Here is a 21773-nt window from a genome sequence, read left to right as displayed (position 1 = left end):
TTTTAAACAGAGTTTGGGTGGCCATTCTTTAGCTGGGATTCCCTCAGGGTCCTTCCACTTCTGGGATTCAACCATTCTACTCATCTTTTGCTCCCCACAGGGAATTGCAGAGGTCCATTCTTAACCTGAAACTGTTCTTAACCTGAAGCACCACTTTAGCTAATGGGGCCTCCTGCTGCCGCCACACCGCCGGCACGCGATTTCTGTTCTCATCCTGAGGTAAAGTTCTTAACCCGAGGTACTATTTCTGGGTTAGCAGAGTCTGTAACCTGAAGCGTATGTAACCCGAGGTACCACTGTATTTACTTTTATATCACACCGTTTCCCACCTCCCTCCAAGGAGCTCCACGTGGTTGTCCCCCAACACCCTCCACTTTCTCCTCACAGCAACCCTGTGGAGTAGGCCAAGAGACAGTGGTTGTATGTGTAAATGGCAGTTTGTCTTTGTGTGCTTATGTATTTTCTCTGTGTGCTTTTGTATTCTTTTTATGCACTGTTAACAAAAAAAGTTAAAATTTAAGAGAGAGAGAGATTGGCCCAGGATCACCCAGCAAGCTTCATTCATGGCCAGATTGGGGGATTTGAACCCTGGTCTCCCAGGGATGCTCATGTCATGTGCCTGAGCTTTTTTGGAATCAGTTTCCCACCGCCCCCCCAAATCCATGTTGCTTGTTTGTCTGTCCTCACCTGTAGCTTCACAGATATCCTCCAGGGGGCCCGAATGCTCACCTAGCACATTTCCTCAAAGGAAAACAACACAACAACCCCCTCCAGTGGCTTCTAGGAGTTTTGCTGGACTCCGGAGGTTGAAATCTGGAACTGCAGAGGTTCAGTAAAAAGATAAAGGTACCCAGACCGTTAGGTGGAAGTGAATCCGTAACCTGATTGGCCTACAGGAGAATGCCAGAATTAGCCAATCATGTGTGACCCATTGTGTAAATAATGTATATAAAGCAGATACTTTGGGGAAACTTTCATTCCTCACTACTATGAGCTGAATAAAGAACATGAAATCCACACTCGACTCCGAGTATATTTCACTTAGTCTCTGTCACTTGCCTTTGGGTCTCAGAGTGAAATGAGCAGCTAAGAAGTACCAGAGCCCAAACTCCCCAACTTCCAGCCAGGCTCCCAAGATGTGGCTATTACCATCTTACCGAAAGGAATTCGGGTCTTGGCCTGTTTGTGCAAAGAAGCAGGCACACAACACACTCCTTCAAAACAAGACGCTTTATTGCAGCTGCCTATTAGAAATTCCATTTCTTCCTCGAGCCAAAGGAGGTGGGTGTTGCATAGAAAATGCAGCTGGGTGCTGGGTGCTTGCGACTCCCTTCCCCTCCTTCTTGGCTCAGTACTGAATGTACGAAAGCTCCACATCTCCGTCGATCTCGAGCGTGTCGATGCGCTGAAAGTTCTGGTAGCGATGGTTGTAGTTGAAGAGCGGTTGGCCGTTGGCAAACACCTTGAAGCGCTGGTTGCCGCAGCGGATGGAAATCTGTTTTGGGGTGGGGAGAAGGAGAGCGTCAGAAAAGGCCTGTCGGATCGGGTCCACGGCCCACCCAGTCCCTGTTCTCACAGGGGCCAAACCAGATCCCTGTGGGGGAACCCATGAGCAGGAGTCGAAGCCCATGAGCGCTGTCCCTTCTGCCACAGAGCAAGACTGGCCCCAACTTAGCTCAATACAGTGGTACCTCGGGTTAAGTACTTAATAATAATAATAATAATAATAATAATAATAATAATAATAATTTATTATTTATACCCCGCCCATCTGGCTGGGCTTCCCCGGCCACTCTGGGCGGCTTCCAAAAAAAGATTAAAATACTCTAGTACATCAAACATTAAAAGCTTCCCTAAACAGGGCTGCCTTCAGATGTCTTCTAAAAGTCTGGTAGTTGCTGTTCTCTTTGACATCTGGTGGGAGGGCGTTCCACAGGGCGGGTGCCACTACCGAGAAGGCCCTCTGCCTGGTTCCCTGTAGCTTTGCTTCTCTCAGGGAGGGAACCGCCAGAAGGCCCTCAGCGCTGGACCTCAGTGTTCAGGCAGAACGATGGGGGTGGAGACGCTCCTTCAGATATACTGGACCGAGGCCAGTATATTCATTCCGGAGGTCCGTACTTAACCTGAAACTGAAGCACCACTTTAGCTAATGGGGCCTCCCGTTGCTGCCACGCCGCCAGAGCACGATTTCTGTTCTCATCCTGAAGCAAAGTTCTCAACCTGAAGCACTATTTCTGGGTTAGCGGAGTCTGTAACCTGAAGCGTATGTAACCTGAAGCGTATGTAACCCAAGGTACCACTTTATTTTAGTTGAGGATCTGTCAATTATTCTGTATGGTTTCTGCCGCGTTTGTGATGTTCTGCTCTGTTTTACGAGGAAGGAGATCCCGACTGAACGTCAGGAAGAACTTTCTGACAGGGAGAGCGGTTCGACAGGGGAATGGCCTCCCTCAGAAAGCCGTGAGCTCTCCTGCCTCAGAGGTTTTTAAGCCGAGGTTGGAGGGCGATCAGCCATGGATGCTTTTAGCTGAGATTCCTGCATTGGACTTGGGTCCCTTCCAACTCCACAATTCTATTATTGTTTGTAAGCCGCTTTGCGATTCGCACGAATGAAAAGCAGGATTCAATTTTGGCCCCTGAGGCAGACCACAAAAAGGCGGTGGCCCCCCCAACAGGAGTGGAGACCTACGCTGGGAGCAAGAGGGGAATAAAAGTCGAGAACAACTCCCATCTCTTGCGGGGGTGCAATTAGTGCCAGCATCATCCGTTAAGAGTTTGGGTGTAATCTTCGACACCTCCCTTTCCATGGAGGCGCAGATTGCAGCTATAACAAAGGCGGCATTTTTTCATCTCTGCCAAGCTAAGCAGTTGGCTCCTTACCTCTCTCGCCCTGACCTAGCCACTGTGATCCACGCGACGGTCACCTCCAGACTTGATTATTGTAACTCACTCTACATGGGGCTGCCCTTGAGACTGCCCCAGAAACTCCAGCGGGTGCAGAATGCCGTGGCAAGACTCCTTATGGGGTCCTCGCAACAAGATCACATTCACCCGGTGCTATACCAGCTGCACTGGCTCCCGGTGGGGTACAGGATCAGGTTCAAGGTGCTGGTTTTAACCTTTAAAGCCCTATACGGCCTAGGACGCTCGTACCTATGGGACCGCCTCTCCTGGTATGTCCCACGGAGGACCTTACGGTCTTCAAACAAAAACATCTTGGAGGTTCTGGGCCACAGGGAGGTTAGGCTGGCCTCAGCCAGAGCCAGGGCTTTTTCCGCCGTGGCCCCGATCTGGTGGAATGCTCTGTCCCAAGAGACTAGGGCCCTGCGGGACTTGACATCTTTCTGCAGGGCCTGCAAGATGGAGCTGTTCCACCAGGCCTTTGACCAAGGCGCAGTCTGACCCCATCCTTTGGGGTCATAGAACTCTAGCCCAATGGTTGCCATTAATTTGATTCTGAATTGATTTTAAAATGAGTTGATTTTAGAATGTTCTGTTACTTTTATTGTTATTACCGCTCTGAACCCGGCTTTGGCTGGGGAGGGCGGGATATAAATAAATTATTATTATTAATATTATTATTATTATTATCTGAGGAGATCCTCAGCATCTGCCTTCACCAAGAGGACACAGAGGGGGTGGCATGGGGGTGCCAAGGAAGGGGCAGATCTGGTCTCCGAGCAGCGTGCCACAGTTGCCGCTGCCATTCTTTGGGCTCAGGATCTGCTGCCCTTATGGACCATAAAGGTAAAGGTAAAGGGACCCCTGACCATTAGGTCCAGTCGTGACCGACTCTGGGGTTGCGGCGCTCATCTCGCTTTATTGGCCGAGGGAGCCAGCATACAACTTCCGGGTCCTGTGGCCAGCATGACTAAGCCGCCTCTGGCGAACCAGAGCAGCGCACGGAAACGCCATTTACCTTCCCGCTGGAGCGGTACCTATTTATCTACTTGCACTTTGATGTGCTTTCGAACTGCTAGGTTGGCAGGAGCTGGGACCAAGCAACGGGAGCTCACCCCGTCACGGGGATTCGAACCGCCGACCTTCTGATCGGCAAGCCCTAGGCTCTGTGGTTTAACCCACAGCACCACCCACGTCCCCTTATGGACCATAGACTCATAGAATTGTAGAGGTGGAAGGAACCTCAAGATTCATCTAGTCCAACCCCCTGCAAAGCAGGAATCTTTTTCCTGAAGCAGGAATCTTTTGTCCAAGCAACTGCCACGGAGCGATGACCCTCTTCCCTGGATTTTGGCTTTTTTTTTTTTTTGCAGCGAGAAACATCACCAACTAAGCACGTGCCCTCCTTCCCGTGCCACAGAGTCTAAAGTTATTTAACTGCACCGTTTCTCCCCAACCCCACTATCCCATCCTGGCTGGGGCAGATCTCAGCTCTGGGCAAATGAACACTCACGTCAAAGTATTGCCCAGCTTGGAAGGGGTTGACAGACAGCTCCCGTTCCTCACGACCCCATTGGCCGTTCAGGAAGCTGTTCCTGACCACAGCGCGCTCGTTCATGCGGGGGTTGATGTGTAGGACCGTATCCGGGCCAGCTTTGAAGTTGATCCGGAATCTGGAAGAGGAAGAGGAAGGAAAGGATTTGTAAGAAATTGATCTTTTAGCGCTGCGGCACTTTGGAACTCCCTGCCTATGGACATCAGGCAGGCGCCACCACTCGACTCTGTCAAAAGCTATTTTTGTTTTGATGGGTGTTTAGAATGGTGGCATGCTTTTAGTTTACTAAGTTTTTTTTTATTTTCTGGGCGCTTTAGCCGTTTTCACTAATAATCTTACCGTTCTGTTTGTTTCGCAAACTGCTTTGAGGTTTTCTGCAACTGTATATTGATTTTATGGCACGAATGAATAAATAAATAAATAAAATAAAAATATCCTTGCTGGGTCAAATCAAAGGTCTCCTGTTTCCTATAACAGCCCTGCTGGACGTCTCTGGGGAGCCCACAAATCAGGGCGCAAAGGAAACAGACCCCCACACCCTTGTTAATTTGTCTGCAATTTTTGTTATTCAGAGGTAGAATGCCTCTGACCATGGGGGCTCTGCGTAGCAAGCACCGCTTATTGCAGCTGGAAGGCCTGCCCCCTTTTGCAAATCATTCTAAGTCCATTCTTAAAGCCACCTTTGGGCGACGGCGCCTGCGTCTTGTCGCAAGTGAATGCCATGTGCTAACTTTTCACAGAAGGAAGGAATCCTTTTGTGTGGCATAACCTGAACCCGTTGCCTGTCAGTTTTCATGGAACAATCTCTGGGGAACCTGAGGCCATGCAGAAGCTGCCAAACTACAGCTGGGAGGTTGCAGGTTCCTCATTCTCTTGCACAGCGCACGAAAAGCCCCATTTTGTTATCACTCTCTGCCTCTAATAGCTCTGGGATTCAGCAAGATGAAACCCGAACTCAGGACTCCTAATTGGGCTGAAGAGCAGTGGGGATCTGAGGCTCCAAGGAGAATCAGGTGGAAAGTGGGTCTAATTGCTGTGAGGGAGTAGTGCACAATGTGTGCATTAATGCCATTCCCTGGTCTAAAAGAAAAGGGCTGCCACTTATTCACGGAAACAGGATGGCTTACTGTTTAGCGTGCGCTGGAATGAATCCTCTCAGCACGATGGTCTTCTTGGACCCCAGCCCTCCGGCGAGGTTGCCACGGTATGGCACTTGCTGAAACACGAGTTTATAGAGCTATATGACTGCGGGAGTTGAAAAGCATATTCATTGCAGGGGGCTGGACTTGATGACCCTTGGGTCCCTTCCAACTAACACTAAGATTCTATTATTCAAGGCAATATGCAATACTTTCTCAAGCTACCAGTGTGCCTGGAACACAGGGGTGTATGCCGTTCGGGGCTAAGACTGGGGAAAATGTGGCCCAAGCTTAGGAGGACATCAGAACAGCCCTATAGCTGGATCAGGCCCCAAGGCAGATGCCCATAGGGCATGGGTAGGCAAACTAAGGCCTGGGGGCAGGATCCGGCCCAATCGCCTTCTAAATCCGGCCTGCAGACAGTCCAAGAATCAGCGTGTTTTTACATGAGTAGACTGTGTGCTTTTATTTAAAATGCATCTCTGGGTTATTTGTGAGGCATAGGAATTCATTCATCCCCCCCCCAAAAAAATAGCCTGGCCCCCCCACAAGGTCTGAGGGACAGTGGACCCGCCCCCTGCTGAAAATGTTTGCTGACCCCTGCCATAGCGGAAGACTGCAAGCAGGAACTGAGCACAGCAACACTTTTTCCTATTAACCCTTCCAGCAGCATGCCAGCAATAAATCACACTGTGAAAGTTGGAGCTAACTCTTTGTTAGCCAAAAACACGATCTGCACAGAGAAGGGCCTCAGATTAAGATTGCAGGCTCTGGACTGGCTGAGAATCAGCAAGGAGAGAGAGAAAGGAAGATATCAACAAATCCCGCAAACACTTACCGGGTGGTAGGAAGCAGGAGCATTCATCACCTGTGAGGGAAGAAACCCCAAAGAGGTAATTTACCTGTTCAGCATCCCCTCAGAGACTCCCAACCCGAATCCCATGAGCACCGGGAAGAAATAGCCTTTTGTTATTTTCATTTATTTATTGCGTTTCTTTCCCACCTTTCCCTCCGGGCAGCCGAAGGTGGCATACACAGTTCTTCCCCTTCTTCACTTAATCCTCACAAGAACCTTGTGAGGGAGGCTAAGCTGAGAGGCAGCCCAGCAGGGATTCGAACTGTGGTCTCCCAGTGTTAAGTTGTGGGTGGACATATCAGACAACACAGCTTCAAACAGCTCTTGTTTATTCACAGGCCAGAACAGAACTGAACTGAAGGGTTCAGCCAGCCTGCTTATATAAGAGCTCCACTACAACGCAACAGTAACCACTTTCTGTAACTATCCAATCACTGAACATCACTTTCAATCCCTTATTTGCATATGAGCGAAAACTATCTACAGTATCCCCCCGCTGGCCCAGGGTGAGAACTTCAGTACATAACACCCAGGTCTAACACTTTAATCACACTGGTCAGCTCTAAGCAAGTCATCCTGCTGGGAAAGTTTTATGCTTCTTCCCCCGTCTATTCGCAGTACTTACGGGAAGGTTGGGAGACGGGTACGCTGGCATCATGCCCTAAAGAGAGAGAGAGAGAGAGAGAGAGAGAAATTATAAAGTGGAAACTAAATTCTGTGCCAGCATCAAGGGGTTGGCACAATCGGGCATCTGCCTGGTGCCCCAAACCCAAAACAAATTCAATACAGTGATACCTCGGGTTACATACACTTCAGGTTACATACCCTTCAGGTTACAGACTCCGCTAACCCAGAGATAGTACCTCGAGTTAAGAACTTTGCTTCAGGATGAGAACAGAAATCATGCTCCGGTGGCGCACCGGAGGCCCCATTAGCTAAAGTGGTGCTTCAGGTTAAGAACACTTTCAGGTTAAGAATGGAACTCCAGAATGAATTACCGTATTTTTCTCTCCATAAGGCGCACCTGACCATAAGGCGCACCTACTTTTGGGGGGGGGTATTCAAGAAAGAAAAAAATATTATTTAAAGGGAGCGCTGAGCAGAGCCTGTATGCATCCCAGGTTCTGCTCAGCGCTCCCTTTCATGAGCCGTGTGGAGTGTGTGTACGGCGCTTGCAGGCTTTTCCCCGAGGAGGGAGAAGGGCAGCCCTCCCCAGGGCTTGTGGGGCTGGCGGGGGAAGCCCGGGTTCCTCCCCCCAGCCCCAGGGACCACACATTCGCTCCGTAAGACGCACAGACATTTCCCCTTAGATTTTAAGAGGGAAAAGGTGCGTCTTATGGAGCGAAAAATACAGTAAGTACTTAACCCGAGGTACCACTGTACCTTGCTACACAAATACAGTTATCACGATACACAAAGCGCAACAGGCTGAATAATAATAACTGTGAACATTTTGTTGGCTATTTCCTAATGTAAAGGTCTAGCCCAGTATGTGCAACATATACCGTTCATATATACGGCGTATAACCTATGATAATACATTTCTTCTTTTCTTCTATAATATACATTTTTATTAGTTTTTACATATATTTTCCAAACAGAACATCTCATCTCATCTTATGCAACATTTTGGCTATTTTAGCCTGAGACTTTCATCAACCGCGTCTAATGATTTTCAAACCTCATCTCTTAATCTTACATTTGTTATCCTATTACTTTTAATAACCCATAACTTAAAATCCATTCCCATAAATCTTTTCTGCAATATTTCATATAGTTCTCCTTACAAAACTTCTTGCAGTCCTACACGCGAAGTCAGTTGGTTACAATTGTCTTTCAAATAACTTGTATATTTACTCCAATCTTCCAAGAGTTTCTGGTCCCAATACATTTCTTCTTTTCTTATCTTTTCTTATTGTTTCTTCTTGTGAGTTCCTGTATAACACAACCCTTGTGGCAGCATCACACATCAGCTGTGTTTTTCTCGTTACTTGAGGACTTTTCTAGTTTTACCTAAGGATTCTGTTATACAGGAACTCACAACCAATAAAATGTTCACAGTTATTACCGTATTTTTCGCTCCATAGGACGCACTTTTTCCCTCTTAAAAACTAAGGGGGAACGTCCGTGCATCCTATGGAGTGAATACAGGGGGGAGGCAGGCAGGAAAAGCCCCCAAGAGCCGCACACACGCTCCACGCGGCTCTTGCGGGCTTTTCCCCAGGAGGGATAAGGGACTGACGCGGCCAGTCAGTCCCTTCTCCCTCCTCGTAGAAAAGCCCACAGGAACCACACGCTGCTTAAAGGGTGCGCGGCTCCTGTGGGCTTTTGCAGGAGGTGGGGGAATTGCCATAGCCACGCGCAGCCTCTCTAGCCGGGAGAGGCTGCGCAAGGCTAAAGAGGAAGCCAAGGCAGTGAGCCGGATGGATCGAGCTCGCTGCCTTGGCTTCTTTAGCCACGCTTCTTTAGCCATGCTGGAGAGGTTTAGCTCCCGGCTGGAGAGGTTTCGTGGCTATGGCAGAAGCCAACACAGCCAGTGGGATGGATCACGCTTGCTGTCTTGGCTTCTTTGCTCTTTGGGGCTGGGGGGGGGACCTGGGCTTCTCCCGCAGCCCTGAGAAGCTCTGGGAGAAGCAGACAGGCTGCGTGCAGCCTGTCCGCTGCTCTTGGGGGCCTGGGGGGAAATAATATTTTTTTTCTTGATTTCCCCCTCTAAAAACTAGGTGCGTCTTGTGGTCCGGTGCGTCCTATGCGCCTGTTGCGCTTTGTGTATTGTGGTGCCGCAAACCCATTTGTAGAGAATTTGAAAGCAATTGCTCAACGAGCAAGAGATGCAGAACACGGGAGAATAAATTTTGCAAAAGCTATTTTAAAAAGTGTGGTATATGCAGACCATTCAATTGAGGTTGTGGTGCGGCAGAATTTATCAGACCTGCACAGAACTCTCCATTTGGCCTCCCGAGACATAGATCTCTATTTGTTCATGTATATCTGCTCCACCTTTTCCTCCAAGTTGCTCAAGGAGGTGTGCGAGGTCCTCCCCCCCCCAGTTTATCCTCACAACAACCCTGTGAGGTAGGCTAGGCCCAAGGTCACCCAGTGAGCTTCATGAATGTGCGAGGATTCAAACCCTGGTCGCCTCGCTCACAGCCCGGCGCTCTAACCACTGCGCCACACTGCCTCTCATCACATCTCTCCAGCACCACACACACCATCCAAACACAACCTGTGCCCTGCCCGGTCCCCGCCCCCTTGAAATTCCCCGCCTCCTCGCAGTACTCACCGGCATCCCCATTGGTGGATACTGCTGTCCTGGCATCCCTGGCATCCCTGGCATTCCCTGGACCGGAAAGAGAAGCAAAGAAGATTGAGGCAATTGGGAGGGGAGGCCTTTAGTCTGCGTCCACTTCATGGCTGGGGAAGCAAAGGGCCTCTTCCCGAAATTTGGGTCTCTCTCTGTTTTCGGACTACAATTCCCATCATCTCTGACCACTGGCCTTGCTAGCTGGAGGCGATGGGAGTTGTAGTTCAAAAACAGTTTGGGAATCCCTGCTGTAGATCAGCGACGGGGAGGCTGCAGCCTTCCAGATTTTGCCGGACTACAACTCCCATCAACCCGTGACCATTGGCCGATTGGCTGGGGCAGCTGGGAGTTGCGGTCCAACCACATCTGGAAGAAGAAGAGTTTGGATTTGATATCCCACTTTATCACTACCTGAAGGAGTCTCAAAGCGGCTGACATTCTCCTTTCCCTTCCTCCCCCACAACAAACTCTCTGTGAGGTGAGTGGGGCTGAGAGACTTCAGAGAAGCGTGACTGGCCCAAGGTCACCCAGCAGCTGCATGTGGAGGAGCGGGGAATCGAACCTGGTTCACCAGATTACGAGTCCACCGCTCTTAACCACTACACAACACTGGCTTCCCCAACTCTGGAAGAGAAGGAGCGAATGTCATCTCTCTCCTGCTCTGCTCAAAGTCAAGGAGCCTAGAACTCGAGGCCAGTCAAGCTGTTTTCGTGGGTTCGGAGTGGCGTCAGTCTGGATGGTGCCCTAAGTCCCTCCCAATTCTTGGGGTCCTGTACCCAGTGAGGGTTGCCACTATTTTGGCACCTATGGCAAAACCTTTCCCCTTCTCCCCAGCAGAGAGACACCATTACAGTGGTACCTCGGGTTACAAACACTTCGGGTTACAGGCTCCGCTAACCCAGAAGTAGTACCTCGGGTTGAGAACTTTGCCCCAGGATGAGAACGGAAATCGCGCACCAGCGGTGTGGTGGCAGCAGGAGGCCCCATTAGCGAAAGCACGCCTCAGGTTAAGAACGATTTCAGGTTCAGAACGGACCTCCGGAACGATTTAAGTTTGTAACCCAAGGTACCACTGTATTTCATTTTGTGACTCTTAACAGGGCCGGCTCTACCGTTGGGTAGAGTGAAGCAGCCACCTCAGCTGGTTTTTGGCCATCGCAAAGAGGCAGCAAATTGATAGCTGTTTATTGCTGCTTCATTTTCGCTGCTTGTGGATCTGCTGTTTTCCGTTCCTCGATCTTAAGTTCAGTTCTCCGGACTCCTGCGGCAATTTGCAATTTAACCCTCATGAAAACTCGCCAGCATCTTAGTGCAAATTTCTCCTAGCGAACACTATTTAATATGCAGTTTTGGCTAACACATTTTCCAAGCCGTTTCTCCCTTATATGCCATCTACTCTATTGCGTTAACTCTTATTCGCTCTTGCATGCATTTTGGGAAATGTTGGATGTTTGGCGAACCACCCTTCAAAATTCAGGGTGGTGTGAATTTTGCGGGAGGGCTGTGTTTCGCTTTTCGTATTGTTTCGGATTTGCCATCAAATGGAAATCGAATCAAAGTCCACCCTCATCTCTACTTAGGAGTGGGAGACCTCAGGCCTGGGGGCCAAATGTGGACCTTGAGAACTCTTTATCTGGCCACTAGCGCTCTCCCCAAGCCCTGACGCATCTCCTTAGGCCACACCCCCTCTCCTTAGGCCACTCCCACACAGACCACACCCCTGTCTACAAGCCTTGCTTTGCAACCTCCTTTTTGCCTTCCTGGAATGTGTCTTTGAACTCTGATAAAGATTCTCACATGCCTGATTGGTGGAAAGAGAGGGTGTGTCTGTGCATGAGAGTAAATTAGCATCCATTGCTCCACCCACTTTTGCTGCTGACCCCTCCCACTGCTGCCGCATCGCACCCCAGAAACTTGTCCAGAAGGGCGAAAATGGTCCCCCTCCACAATCTCGGATGCTCACCCCTCCTCCCATCATGGCTCCTCCTCCGATGGTGGTCACTGACTGCAGCTCCAGGTCGCCATTGGCCTGCACAGCCTGGACTCGCTCAGGTGGGATCCTGTGGCCAAAGGTGCAGAAGGGGTTCCTGTTCACAAGGATCTGCCGGGACACAAAGGAGGAGGAGATACAAGTGAGCCCTTTTGCAGCCCCCTGCGAGTCTGTCCCCCCATCATTTCAGCCCCTCCATTCCATTCCTACCCCATCTCCCACTTTCCTTCACACCCAGCAACCCTACTGAAGAGCGAGCCAGCAATAAATCACACTGAGAAAGTTGAGAACTTTTTTTATGTACGCTACAACAGCAGCAAGAATACTTATTGCAAAGTATTGGAAGACACAAGATCTACCCACTTTGGAAGAATGGCAGATGAAGATGATGGACTATATGGGACTGGCAGAAATGACTGGCAGAATCCGGGACCAGGGAGAAGAGGCGGTGGAAGAAGATTGGAAGAAATTTAAAGATTATTTACAGAAATATTGCAAAATTAATGAATGTTAGAATGATGTTGGATAGAAATTGAGTGGTTTCCAGCTGTAATGCTTTAAGAATATGGAAGAAGGGTTAATTAGGTTAAAAAAATAACTAAAATGGTGTTGGATTGGAAATAAGTGGTATTGGTAACAAAGTTAATAAGAATATGCAAAAATGAATTGATAATGTATGAAAATACTGAGTTATAAAATGTTAAGTTATAGAGATAAGATAAATGAAAGAGGGTAAGGATTTGCTGATTCGATTATTTAAATGGGAATACAAGAAGGGGAGGTGTGAGGAAGTCAAAGAAACAAGCAAACGAGTTTTATGTTATGAAAAACAATTGTTTTTAATTTTTCTTGTTGTTTTTGTATGTTTTATTTATCTTTTTATTTTTATTTTTTCTCTTTTGTTATTATGTGTTTTTGTATGTTTGTCTTTGTGAAATCTTAATAAATATTTCTTTTTTAAAAAAAGAGAAAGTTGGAGCGAACTATTAGCAAAGACACTATCGGCACAGGGGTGTCAGGCCTAACGGGCACAGCAGCTCATCTCCAGTCGGTCTTGCCACAATGAAGCGGTGGCTGAGACCAAAGGTCCCAGCCTCCCCACAGATGCTTAAGTCCCCTTGTCTCCAGGGTTTTCCCCCCCAAGCAATTGGAGACTGTGCCTGCATGAAGCCAACCTCTCCCCCGCCCTGTTCATGCGTCTTCTGGATCTGGGAGAAAAGCAGATCTGGGAGAAAAGCTTATTGCAGCAGGAGGGCTGGGGTACACCTCTGTAGAATGGCAATTTATATTGGTCTCATCATGGTATGTTTGCACTAGTTTGCACATTTTGTATAATTACACGGATGTCAAATATTGTTGAACATTCCATGGCATCAGAGCAGGAGGCTGCTATTTAACCTATTAGGGACGTTGGTGGCGCTGTGGGTTAAACCACAGAGCCTAGGACTTGCCGATCACAAGGTCGGCGGTTCGAATCCCCACGACGGGGTGAGCTCCCGTTGCTCGGTCCCAGCTCCTGCCAACCTAGCAGTTCGAAAGCACGTTAAGTGCAAGTAGATAAATAGGTACCGCTCCGGTGGGAAGGTAAACGGCATTTCCGTGCGCTGCTCTGGTTCGCCAGAAGCGACTTAGTCATGCTGGCCACATGACCCGGAAGCTGTACGCCGGCTCCCTCGGCCAATAAAGCGAAATGAGCGCTGCAACCCCAGAGTCGGCCACGACTGGACCTAATGGTCAGGGGTCCCTTTACCTTTACCTATTTAACCTATTGTGTACAGACATCAGCATCTCCTGCATTCAGGCTGAACGGACGGCGAACTCTGGTACCCGGACAGAGAATGGGTGGGTCTTACACCCTTGGGTGCTCACACGAACCTGGTATCCATCAGGGTTGACGATGATGATGACCTCGAAGTGTGAACCTTTTTGGAGGGGCATGCTATGGTGTTCCTCCTTGCCCCACTTGCCCCCTTGGAAGGTGTTCAAGACGACCTTGTCTTTGCCATCAAAGCGGGGGTTGAAGTGTAGGGCAATGTCGGCCCCGTCGTTCATGCCACAGACAAAGTTCAGGCTGAATCTGGAAACCATGGATGGAAAGAAAAGGGGAAAACAATAAAATGTAGTCAGAGGGCAACCTGTTTGCTGTAATATTGTGTTGCCCACTTTTCTACCCCACTTCCCGTAAGGCTTGATTCACACTGAATTTGGCATCCTTCAAAGGGTGGCTTCTGTTTAAATAACAATAGGCAAGTTACTAGCCCTCATTGCTCATATATATTACCAGTCCTTGCTTCGGAATACGATTCAAAACATGCAAGGAGCAAGTTCTAAGGCTAAAGTATCTGAAGCTAAAATGCGCACATTTTGGAAAACTGCTTTGAGGTTTTATTAAAGCCCTAAACGGCCTCGGTCCTGTATACCTGAAGGAGTGCCTCCACCCCCATCATTCAGCCCGGACACTTCTGGCGCCGAGGGCCTTCTGGCGGTTCCCTCATTGCGAGAAGTGAGGTTACAGGGAACCAGAGAGAGGGCCTTCTCGGTAGTGGCACCCACCCTGTGGAACGCCCTTCCTTCAGATGTGGAGGAAATAAGCAGCTATCTTCTTTTTAAAAGACATCGGAAGGCAGCCCTGTTTAGGGAAGCTTTTAATGTTTAATAGGTTATTGTATTTTAGTGTTTTGTTGGAAGCCGCCCAGAGTGGCTGGGGAAAATCAGCCAGATGGGCGGGGTATAAATAATAATAACATATTATTATTATTATTATTATTATTATTATTATTATTATTATTATTAACAGTCAAGAGTTACAGTATATGAATGTCGTGAAATCAATCAATATAGTCCATGGAGAAGAAAGTTCTGCTGAGATCAGTTGGGCTTTCTTCCAGTTAAGTGGGTACAAAACTGCAGCCTAAATGAGGATTTATAGCAGCCAAGAAGCAATGACGTAGCTTCTAGTTCTGACCTAGGGCTAGGAGAATAAAAAGAATAATCAGATCTGCTCTCTCTCTTTTTGCCACGTTTGCACAAAACTACATTAATGTGGAAGTTTCTTGGTAGAGGATGTGGGCTTTTGCAGAATATGCAGCGTTAAAGAGAGAGGATATATTATCACACTTTTTTTAAAAAAAAATATCTATTTGATAAAATGTATATACCACTTGAGGGACGCGGGTGGCACTGTGGGTTAAAAGCCTAGGGCTTGCCAATCAGAAGGTCAGCGGTTCGAATCCCCGGCGACGGGGTGAGCTCCCATTGCTCGGTCCCTGCTCCTGCCAACCTAGCACGTCAAAGTGCAAGTAGATAAATAGGTACCACTCTGGCGGTATACGGCCACATGACCTGGAAGTTGTATGCCGGCTCCCTCGGCCAATAAAGCGAGATGAGCACCGCAACTCCAGAGTCGGCCACGACTGGACCTAATGGTCAGGGGTCCCTTTACCTTTACCTTTACTATTTACCACTTGAGTGTAAAAAACAACCACCTCAAAGCAGTTCCCAAACAGAATAAAAGAATAAAATTCTCAATAAGAGCAGTTTGCAAACGTTCGAAAAACAATTAAAATCAACGATAAGCTGAAAACAGGTTAGAACACATGTCCAACATTCTACATGTCTGGATAGACTTGCCTTAAAAAAAAAAAAGGATGTTTGGGGCATTTGCTAAAAAAGAGTAAATTGAAGGTTTCAATAGGCGAGGAGTTCCAAAGTGCATGTGCTACCACACTAAAATATTTCATACGAATGTGGAAAGGGGTGTTTCGTGGCAACTGTAAGGATGCCAGTTCTGCAGATCGGAAGCGATCGAGAGGGGATAGAAGGGCTCAGGTGATCTTGCAGGTAAGCTAGTCCCAGGTGGTCAGTCCTAGTTGTGTGGCCACCCCTCCTACCCAAAAATGACCTCTTACCTCTTGGTATGTTGTGGAACCATCCCTGCCACATATATGGACATGCCGGGGCGAAGCCCACCGGGGACCGGCTGGGTATGAGGGAGGGGCTGAAAGACAAGAGGTTTGGGGGTGTGAGAGATGCAATATATATGGTTACCAGATTCTTTTCAATGAATCCGGGGGACACTTTTAAAAAAAAATTACATGCAGAGACATCACCTTGCCAACAAAGGACAGTATAGTTAAAGCTATGGTTTTTCCAGTACAGTGGTACCTCGGGTTAAGAACTTAATTCATTCTGGAGGTCCGTTCTTAACCTGAAACTGTTCTTAACCTGAAGCACCACTTTAGCTAATGGGGCCTCCTGCTGCTGCCGCGCCACCGGAGCATGATTTCTGTTCTCATCCTGAAGCAAAGTTCTTAACCCGAGGTACTATTTCTGGGTTAGCGGAGTCTGTAACCTGAAGCGTCTGTAACCTGAAGCGTATGTAACCCGAGGTACCACTGTAGTGATGTATGGAAGTGAGAGCTGGACCTTAAAGAAGGCTGATCGCCGAAGAATGGATGCTTTTGAATTCTGGTGCTGGAGGAGACTCTTGAGAGTCCCATGGACTGCAAGAAGATCAAACCTCTCCATTCTGAAGGAAATCAGCCCTGAGTGCTCACTGGAAGGACAGATCCTGAAGCTGAGGCTCCAAGACTTTGGCCACCTCATGAGAAGAGAAGACTCCCTGGAAAAGACCCTGATGTTGGGAAAGATGGAGGGCACAAGGAGAAGGGGACGACAGAGGACGAGATGGTTGGACAGTGTTCTCAAAGCTACCAGCATGAGTTTGACCAAACTGCGGGAGGCAGTGGAAGACAGGAGTGCCTGGTGTGCTCTGGTCCAGGGGGTCACGAAGAGTCGGACACGACTAAACAACAACATGCTTTATTATCCCTAATTACATCTATACATCAGCTGTTTTGCTGTCTTGAGAAGTCCAGAGGAGGAGAGAAACCTGGGGTGAGTGGAGTTGGAAACAGCGTTTGAGAATATGACGGTGGGATGATCACAGAATCACAGATTTGGAAAGGACCTCTGAGGGGCATCTCGGCCAACCCCCTGCAATGGAGCTACCTCAATTTAAGCAGCCTCAACTTAAAAGAACATAAGGCTTTCCTGTTCCAAGTTGATATCTGCAGTTCCCGGCTGCCAGGGACACGCTCTCGTTCACACTCTCTCTCACTCTCAGCTCCCCGGCTCCACGCCAGCTCTGCCGCTGCTCCAGTTGGCCGAGGGGATCGAAGTCATCTCACCCCTCCATGCCTTGCCCAGCAGAGAAACCGCGCCCCTTGCACCCCTCCTGGACAACTGCGGTCTACCCGCCCATGACTCCCGAGCCTCCCCCGATCTCCTGCCCCCTTCCCCCTTCGTTTTGAGAGTTTCACAGGGAGCGAAAGAAGAGCTTTGCACCTTGCCCGGCAGAGAAACCGTGCGCCTTGCCCACCCGTGATCTCTTCTCTTCCAATTGCTCCACCTGCATATTACTCCAGGAGAGCAGGGTGTCATGTTTCCCGGGGACATTTAATGAAATCCGGGGACATTCCGGGGAAGGAATTTGTCTGGGGACAGATTTGCAAATCCGGGGACTGTCCCTGGGTAAAGGGGACGTCTGGTAACCCTACAATATACTGAGATCCAAGTTCATGCACCTGAGGTAAAGGTAAAGGGACCCCTGACCATTAGGTCCAGTCGTGGCTGACTCTGGGGTTGCAGCGCTCTTCTCGCTTTATTGGCCGAGGGTGCTGGCATACAGCTTCTGGGTCATGTGGCCAGCATGACTAAGCCGCTTCTGGCGAACCAGAGCAGCGCACGGAAACGCCGTTTACCTTCCCGCCGGAGCGGCACCTATTTATCTACTTGCACTTTGAGGTGCTTTTGAACTGCTAGGTTGGCAGGGGCAGGGACCGAGCAACGGGAGCTCACCCCGTCGCGGGGATTCGAACCACCAACCTTCTGATCGGCAAGTCCTAGCCTCTGTGGTTTAACCCACAGCGCCACCCGCGTCCCTTTCATGCACCTGAAACAGCCTGCAAAAAATGTATTTGGTGGCTACGCTCTGTCTCCACTGTCAAGAGGCCGTAATGTTTCCAAATGCTTGTTTCTGGAAACCACAGGAGGAGAGAGGGATCTTGCGTTCGAATTCTGCTTGCGGGTTTGCCACAGGGATCTGGGTGGGCGCTGGGCCAATTGGGCCACTGGCTCTTCTACTCTTCTTATGTATATCAGGACAAAAATGTGCCTGTCTGGGGAACCCTGCACTCAAAGCCCTGATTGTTTTCCCCGATAACCTTTTCTTTATTTTTATTTCAAAACAGGTTCAGAAATTGTGGAGGATTGTACTTAAGACTGGGAAACCGAGAACCTGGAATGGCCCAAGCTGCCGGCTCATCCTTTGCTGTCGGCAAGATCGGTTGGGAATCTGCAGAAAGTGCCGTGTTAATTATTAAGCCATCCAGCTATGAAACGGACTCGCTTAGGGTGGAGCAGGCTGGCTGAGGTCCAAGCCGCAAATGAGTTCTGCTTTTATCCACAGGATCTGAACTTGGGAAAGGTGCGTTGAGGAAGAGGTCGGGTGGATGGCTGGCTGGCCAGGTACCCTTATCAGATCTTTGCACGCACAGAACTAAAACCAAAAAAACAAGGAAGGGGAACATTTCTGCCTTCTGGGTCGGACTGGCAAGATCAGGATCCACGGATGGGCAGCATTCATTGAAGTGCCCTCCCCACCCCATATGAAGGAAGGCATAGGCCTTGTTGTGTTAACCCAATGGTCCCCCTAGCCGTGCATTAGGGAGCCGGGCTCAAACACTCCGCTAGGGTAGAAAGCACACATGGATTAATCGGTGCAACAAAATTGACCAAACGCTTCAAATTCCTGGCTAAAAGGGAAATTGGAACAGGTGCATTATATACCTGGCAAAGTCCCCATCAGGAAAAGGAGCACTGGAGCAAACCAGGCAGAGGGCCTTCTCGGTAGTGGCACCCGCCCTGTGGAACGCCCTCCCACCAGATGTCAAAGGAAAAAAACAACTACCAGACTTTTAGAAGACATCTGAAGGCAGCCCTGTATAGGGAAGCTTTTAATATCTGAAGGACTATATAATATTTTGTTGGAAGCTGCCCAGAGTGGGGTGTAAATAATGGGTGGGGTATAAATAATAAATTATTATTACAGTCATACATCGGGTTAAATATGCTTCAGGTTGAGGGTTTTCAAGTTACGCTCCACAGTGACCCGGAAGTAACGGAACATGTTACTTCCAGGTTTCGCCGCTCGCGCATGCGCAGACGCTCAAAATGACATCACGCGCATGCACGGAAGCGGCAAAACGCGACCCGCGCATGCGCAGATGCATGTTACGTTCTACTCAGGATGCGAATGGGGCTCCAGAACAGATCCTGTTCGCATCCAAAGGTACCACTGTATTATTATTATTATGTTAAAAAGGTAAAGGTAAAGGACCCCTGACAGATACGTCCAGTCGCGAACGACTCTGGGGTTGTGGCGCTCATCTCGCTTTACTGGCCAAGGGAGCCGACATTTGTCCACAGACAGTTTTTCCAGGTCATGTGGCCAGCATGACTAAGCCGCTTCTGGCGAAACCAGAGCAGCGCACGGAAACGCGTTTAGGACCTTGAAAAATGCTCAGTTTGCTGCATTGAGTAAATTGACCGGTTTTTAGGACTTTTCTTCCTCTCCTTGACAAATCAGCTTGTCTCCTGGGGGAAATCTCTGTGCATTGCAAAAGATTCTGGGACATAGTCTGGGATGCTGCCCAGGTCAGAGTCAGGAGTAAACCTTACTGGCACATCCCGGGGTCTGCGCCAAAGTTGGCTTCCCGACTTTGAACTCCTGGGGGGGGGGTCCTTGTCCTGTTTTTCTTTCCCCTGATTCTTACTGTCTGTTCACCTGCCCCCCCCCACAAGTGAGCAAGCAAGCAAGGAGTGGAGATAGACAGAGGAGCAGGAACTCAGAAAGAGTGGAAGCGGTGGCGACCGAAAGATTTCTAGAGGGGCATTACCCAGTGTTTTGCATTTGACTTGTGCCGTTTAAACTATATTGTTGCCTGGCATTTTTTATATTGTGTTACTTTTAATAAAAGTGCAACCAGGTGAGTGGGGGGGGGTGACACGCAGGTACGTCTGTGGAGTGCATTCTGTGTCACAATTGCCGTGACTTCCGGCACCCTTGATAAAATAGACAGCAGGTCACCGGTGTCAAAGCCATTTGCTAGGACAGTTCAGTGGCCTAAAATCCCAGTTGCGGCAAGTGCTTTCTAAAGGAACTGCTCAGACTTTCGTTCATGGTGCCCTGGCAGTTCTTAGACTGGGGGAGTGGGGAGATCTGGAGGGGCTTCTTCTCAAACGGAGTGCTTGAACCGAACTCCAGGCAGTGCAAGCTTCAGAAACTCACAGAACTCTTGGATAAAACGGTAGCAAATTCTTCTCTAGAGAGAGAATGTGTGTGAGCTGGGCAAGGTTACTTATCAATACAAATCTACAGTAACCTCAGATAGGAAAACCTGTTTGTGATACAGATTGAAATGAAATTTAAAGGCGCCTTAGAGGCAGCTCTGCCAAATGCTTCTGTTTGATTTAAATAAATAAACGAGGGCTGCGCCACACTTCCCTCTGAGCTTTAAAGTTCTGTGTCCAAGCGCTCTCTCTCTTTTGCTCTGGAGTTTTCCCCACGATAACCTGCTCTTTAAATGTGAATTGGAGCCAACTGCAATTTGCAGAAGACGCGAATTATCGTTTGTGGCGCTTCAACGTTAAAGAGCTGAGGGGTTTTTTTTGGGGGGGGGGTGTAGCTCTGGGCCAAAAGAGAGAGAGAAAGAGAGCTCAAACACAGAGCTTATAAAAGCATGAACCTGTGCCTGGAAAGAGCAGGGCAAAAGTTGGTTTTTTTATTATTATTATTATTATTATTATTATTATTATTATTATTATTATTATTAATTTGCACCCTGCCCATTTGACTGGGTAAGTGCGAATGAGCCATAAGTACAACTGCTATTTTTAAAATCCAGGAGCAAGTCTTTGGGAGGGGAGAAAGGGAACGGAAGACTCAGGTAAGTGACGGCAAATTTTATTATTTTCTTGCAGAGAATACGAGAGCGCAGATTGCGCAGGGAGAGATGGAGGCTGAAGGCTTACCGGGTTGTAGGTGGGCATGTACCCGGGTGCTGGGACGAAAGCCATGGTGCCGCAGTCTGACTTCTGCTCAGATGTGGATCAAGACCGGCTGCAGGAAAACCTCCCAGAGCCACCCGGAATACTTTTATAGCACCTGGCTCAAAAGGGGTGGAGCAGCCAGGAGGTCTGGCCAGGACCAACCCATCTCAACAGGTGAGGAGCTCACCTGTCTTATCCTCAGCCCAGCCTTCCTCCAAGGACTCAGTCAGGGAGGGGGAAACCTCGTTGCCTGTTCTGCAGTGGAAAATTCGGGGGGGTTGCTTCTATTTTGGATTACCTAGTGGTTGCAGCAAGGACACAGGTGGTCACCAGGGTTTAGTGCTGCCGAGAGAGATTTGTCAATCCGCCTGGGCTGCTCTGGTGCTTTTAACAGCCCGACAGGCAGAAATCTCACAGGCCAAGCGTCCCATTTTGCTTTCCTCCGTGCCAGGAAAACAGTTTCACCCATGAAACATCTGTATAGCAGCAGCTCGCCTGGAATTAATTTTGCAGGGGGGTGGGGAAACGGTTGACCTAGCTGCAGAGGAGATCTACTGGATTCGGGGCAAGAAGAACGAGAGCTGTTGGCCACTGTCTCTTTGCTAAGAGCCAATCAGCTCTGAAGAATACGCAATACTAGTTATCCTTAAAAGTTTGTGGTTGTGTGAGTGGGACACAGGTGCTCAGAGAGTTAGGGCACTTCATAAAATTCCCACAAGGGCAGTTTCGGACGTCAGAAAGGTGCCAGGGCAGGCATGGGTGTTTTAGAGCTTGGGGAATTTTAGCCCCCAAACTCGTCACATCCTACATTTCCCCCAAGCGTCCAGGAAAAAACGGGACACCCTGTTTTCTCTCATGAGAGCACAGCAGTCATTTGGGGTGTCGAGATCTTGTGCAATTCCACGCTGATATCTTCC

The 21773-nt window shown here is 48.8% G+C and overlaps 1 protein-coding gene across 1 annotated transcript; it reads right to left on the bottom strand.

Annotated features, from left to right (window-relative positions):
- Positions 1 to 1215: 1215 nt before the first annotated feature.
- On the bottom strand, positions 1216 to 20956 carry LOC310768885 (galectin-4-like). Its single transcript, XM_083627775.1, has 10 exons — positions 20839 to 20956; positions 15654 to 15742; positions 13621 to 13822; positions 11719 to 11856; positions 9735 to 9791; positions 7077 to 7112; positions 6434 to 6463; positions 5584 to 5672; positions 4415 to 4574; positions 1216 to 1495 (listed from the first exon to the last, which is right to left on the bottom strand). The coding sequence occupies exons 1-10, from the start codon at positions 20881 to 20883 to the stop codon at positions 1349 to 1351; spliced, it is 993 nt and encodes a 330-aa protein (XP_083483901.1). The 5' UTR covers positions 20884 to 20956; the 3' UTR covers positions 1216 to 1348.
- Between the last annotated feature and the right edge of the window lie 817 nt (positions 20957 to 21773).

This window comes from Podarcis filfolensis, assembly GCF_964270895.1.
Source record: "Podarcis filfolensis genome assembly, chromosome: 8".
In the NCBI taxonomy this organism is placed as follows: Eukaryota; Metazoa; Chordata; class Lepidosauria; order Squamata; family Lacertidae; genus Podarcis; species Podarcis filfolensis.
The sequence above is the reverse complement of the archived record's forward strand: the minus strand, read 5'-3'. Positions and strand labels throughout refer to the sequence as shown.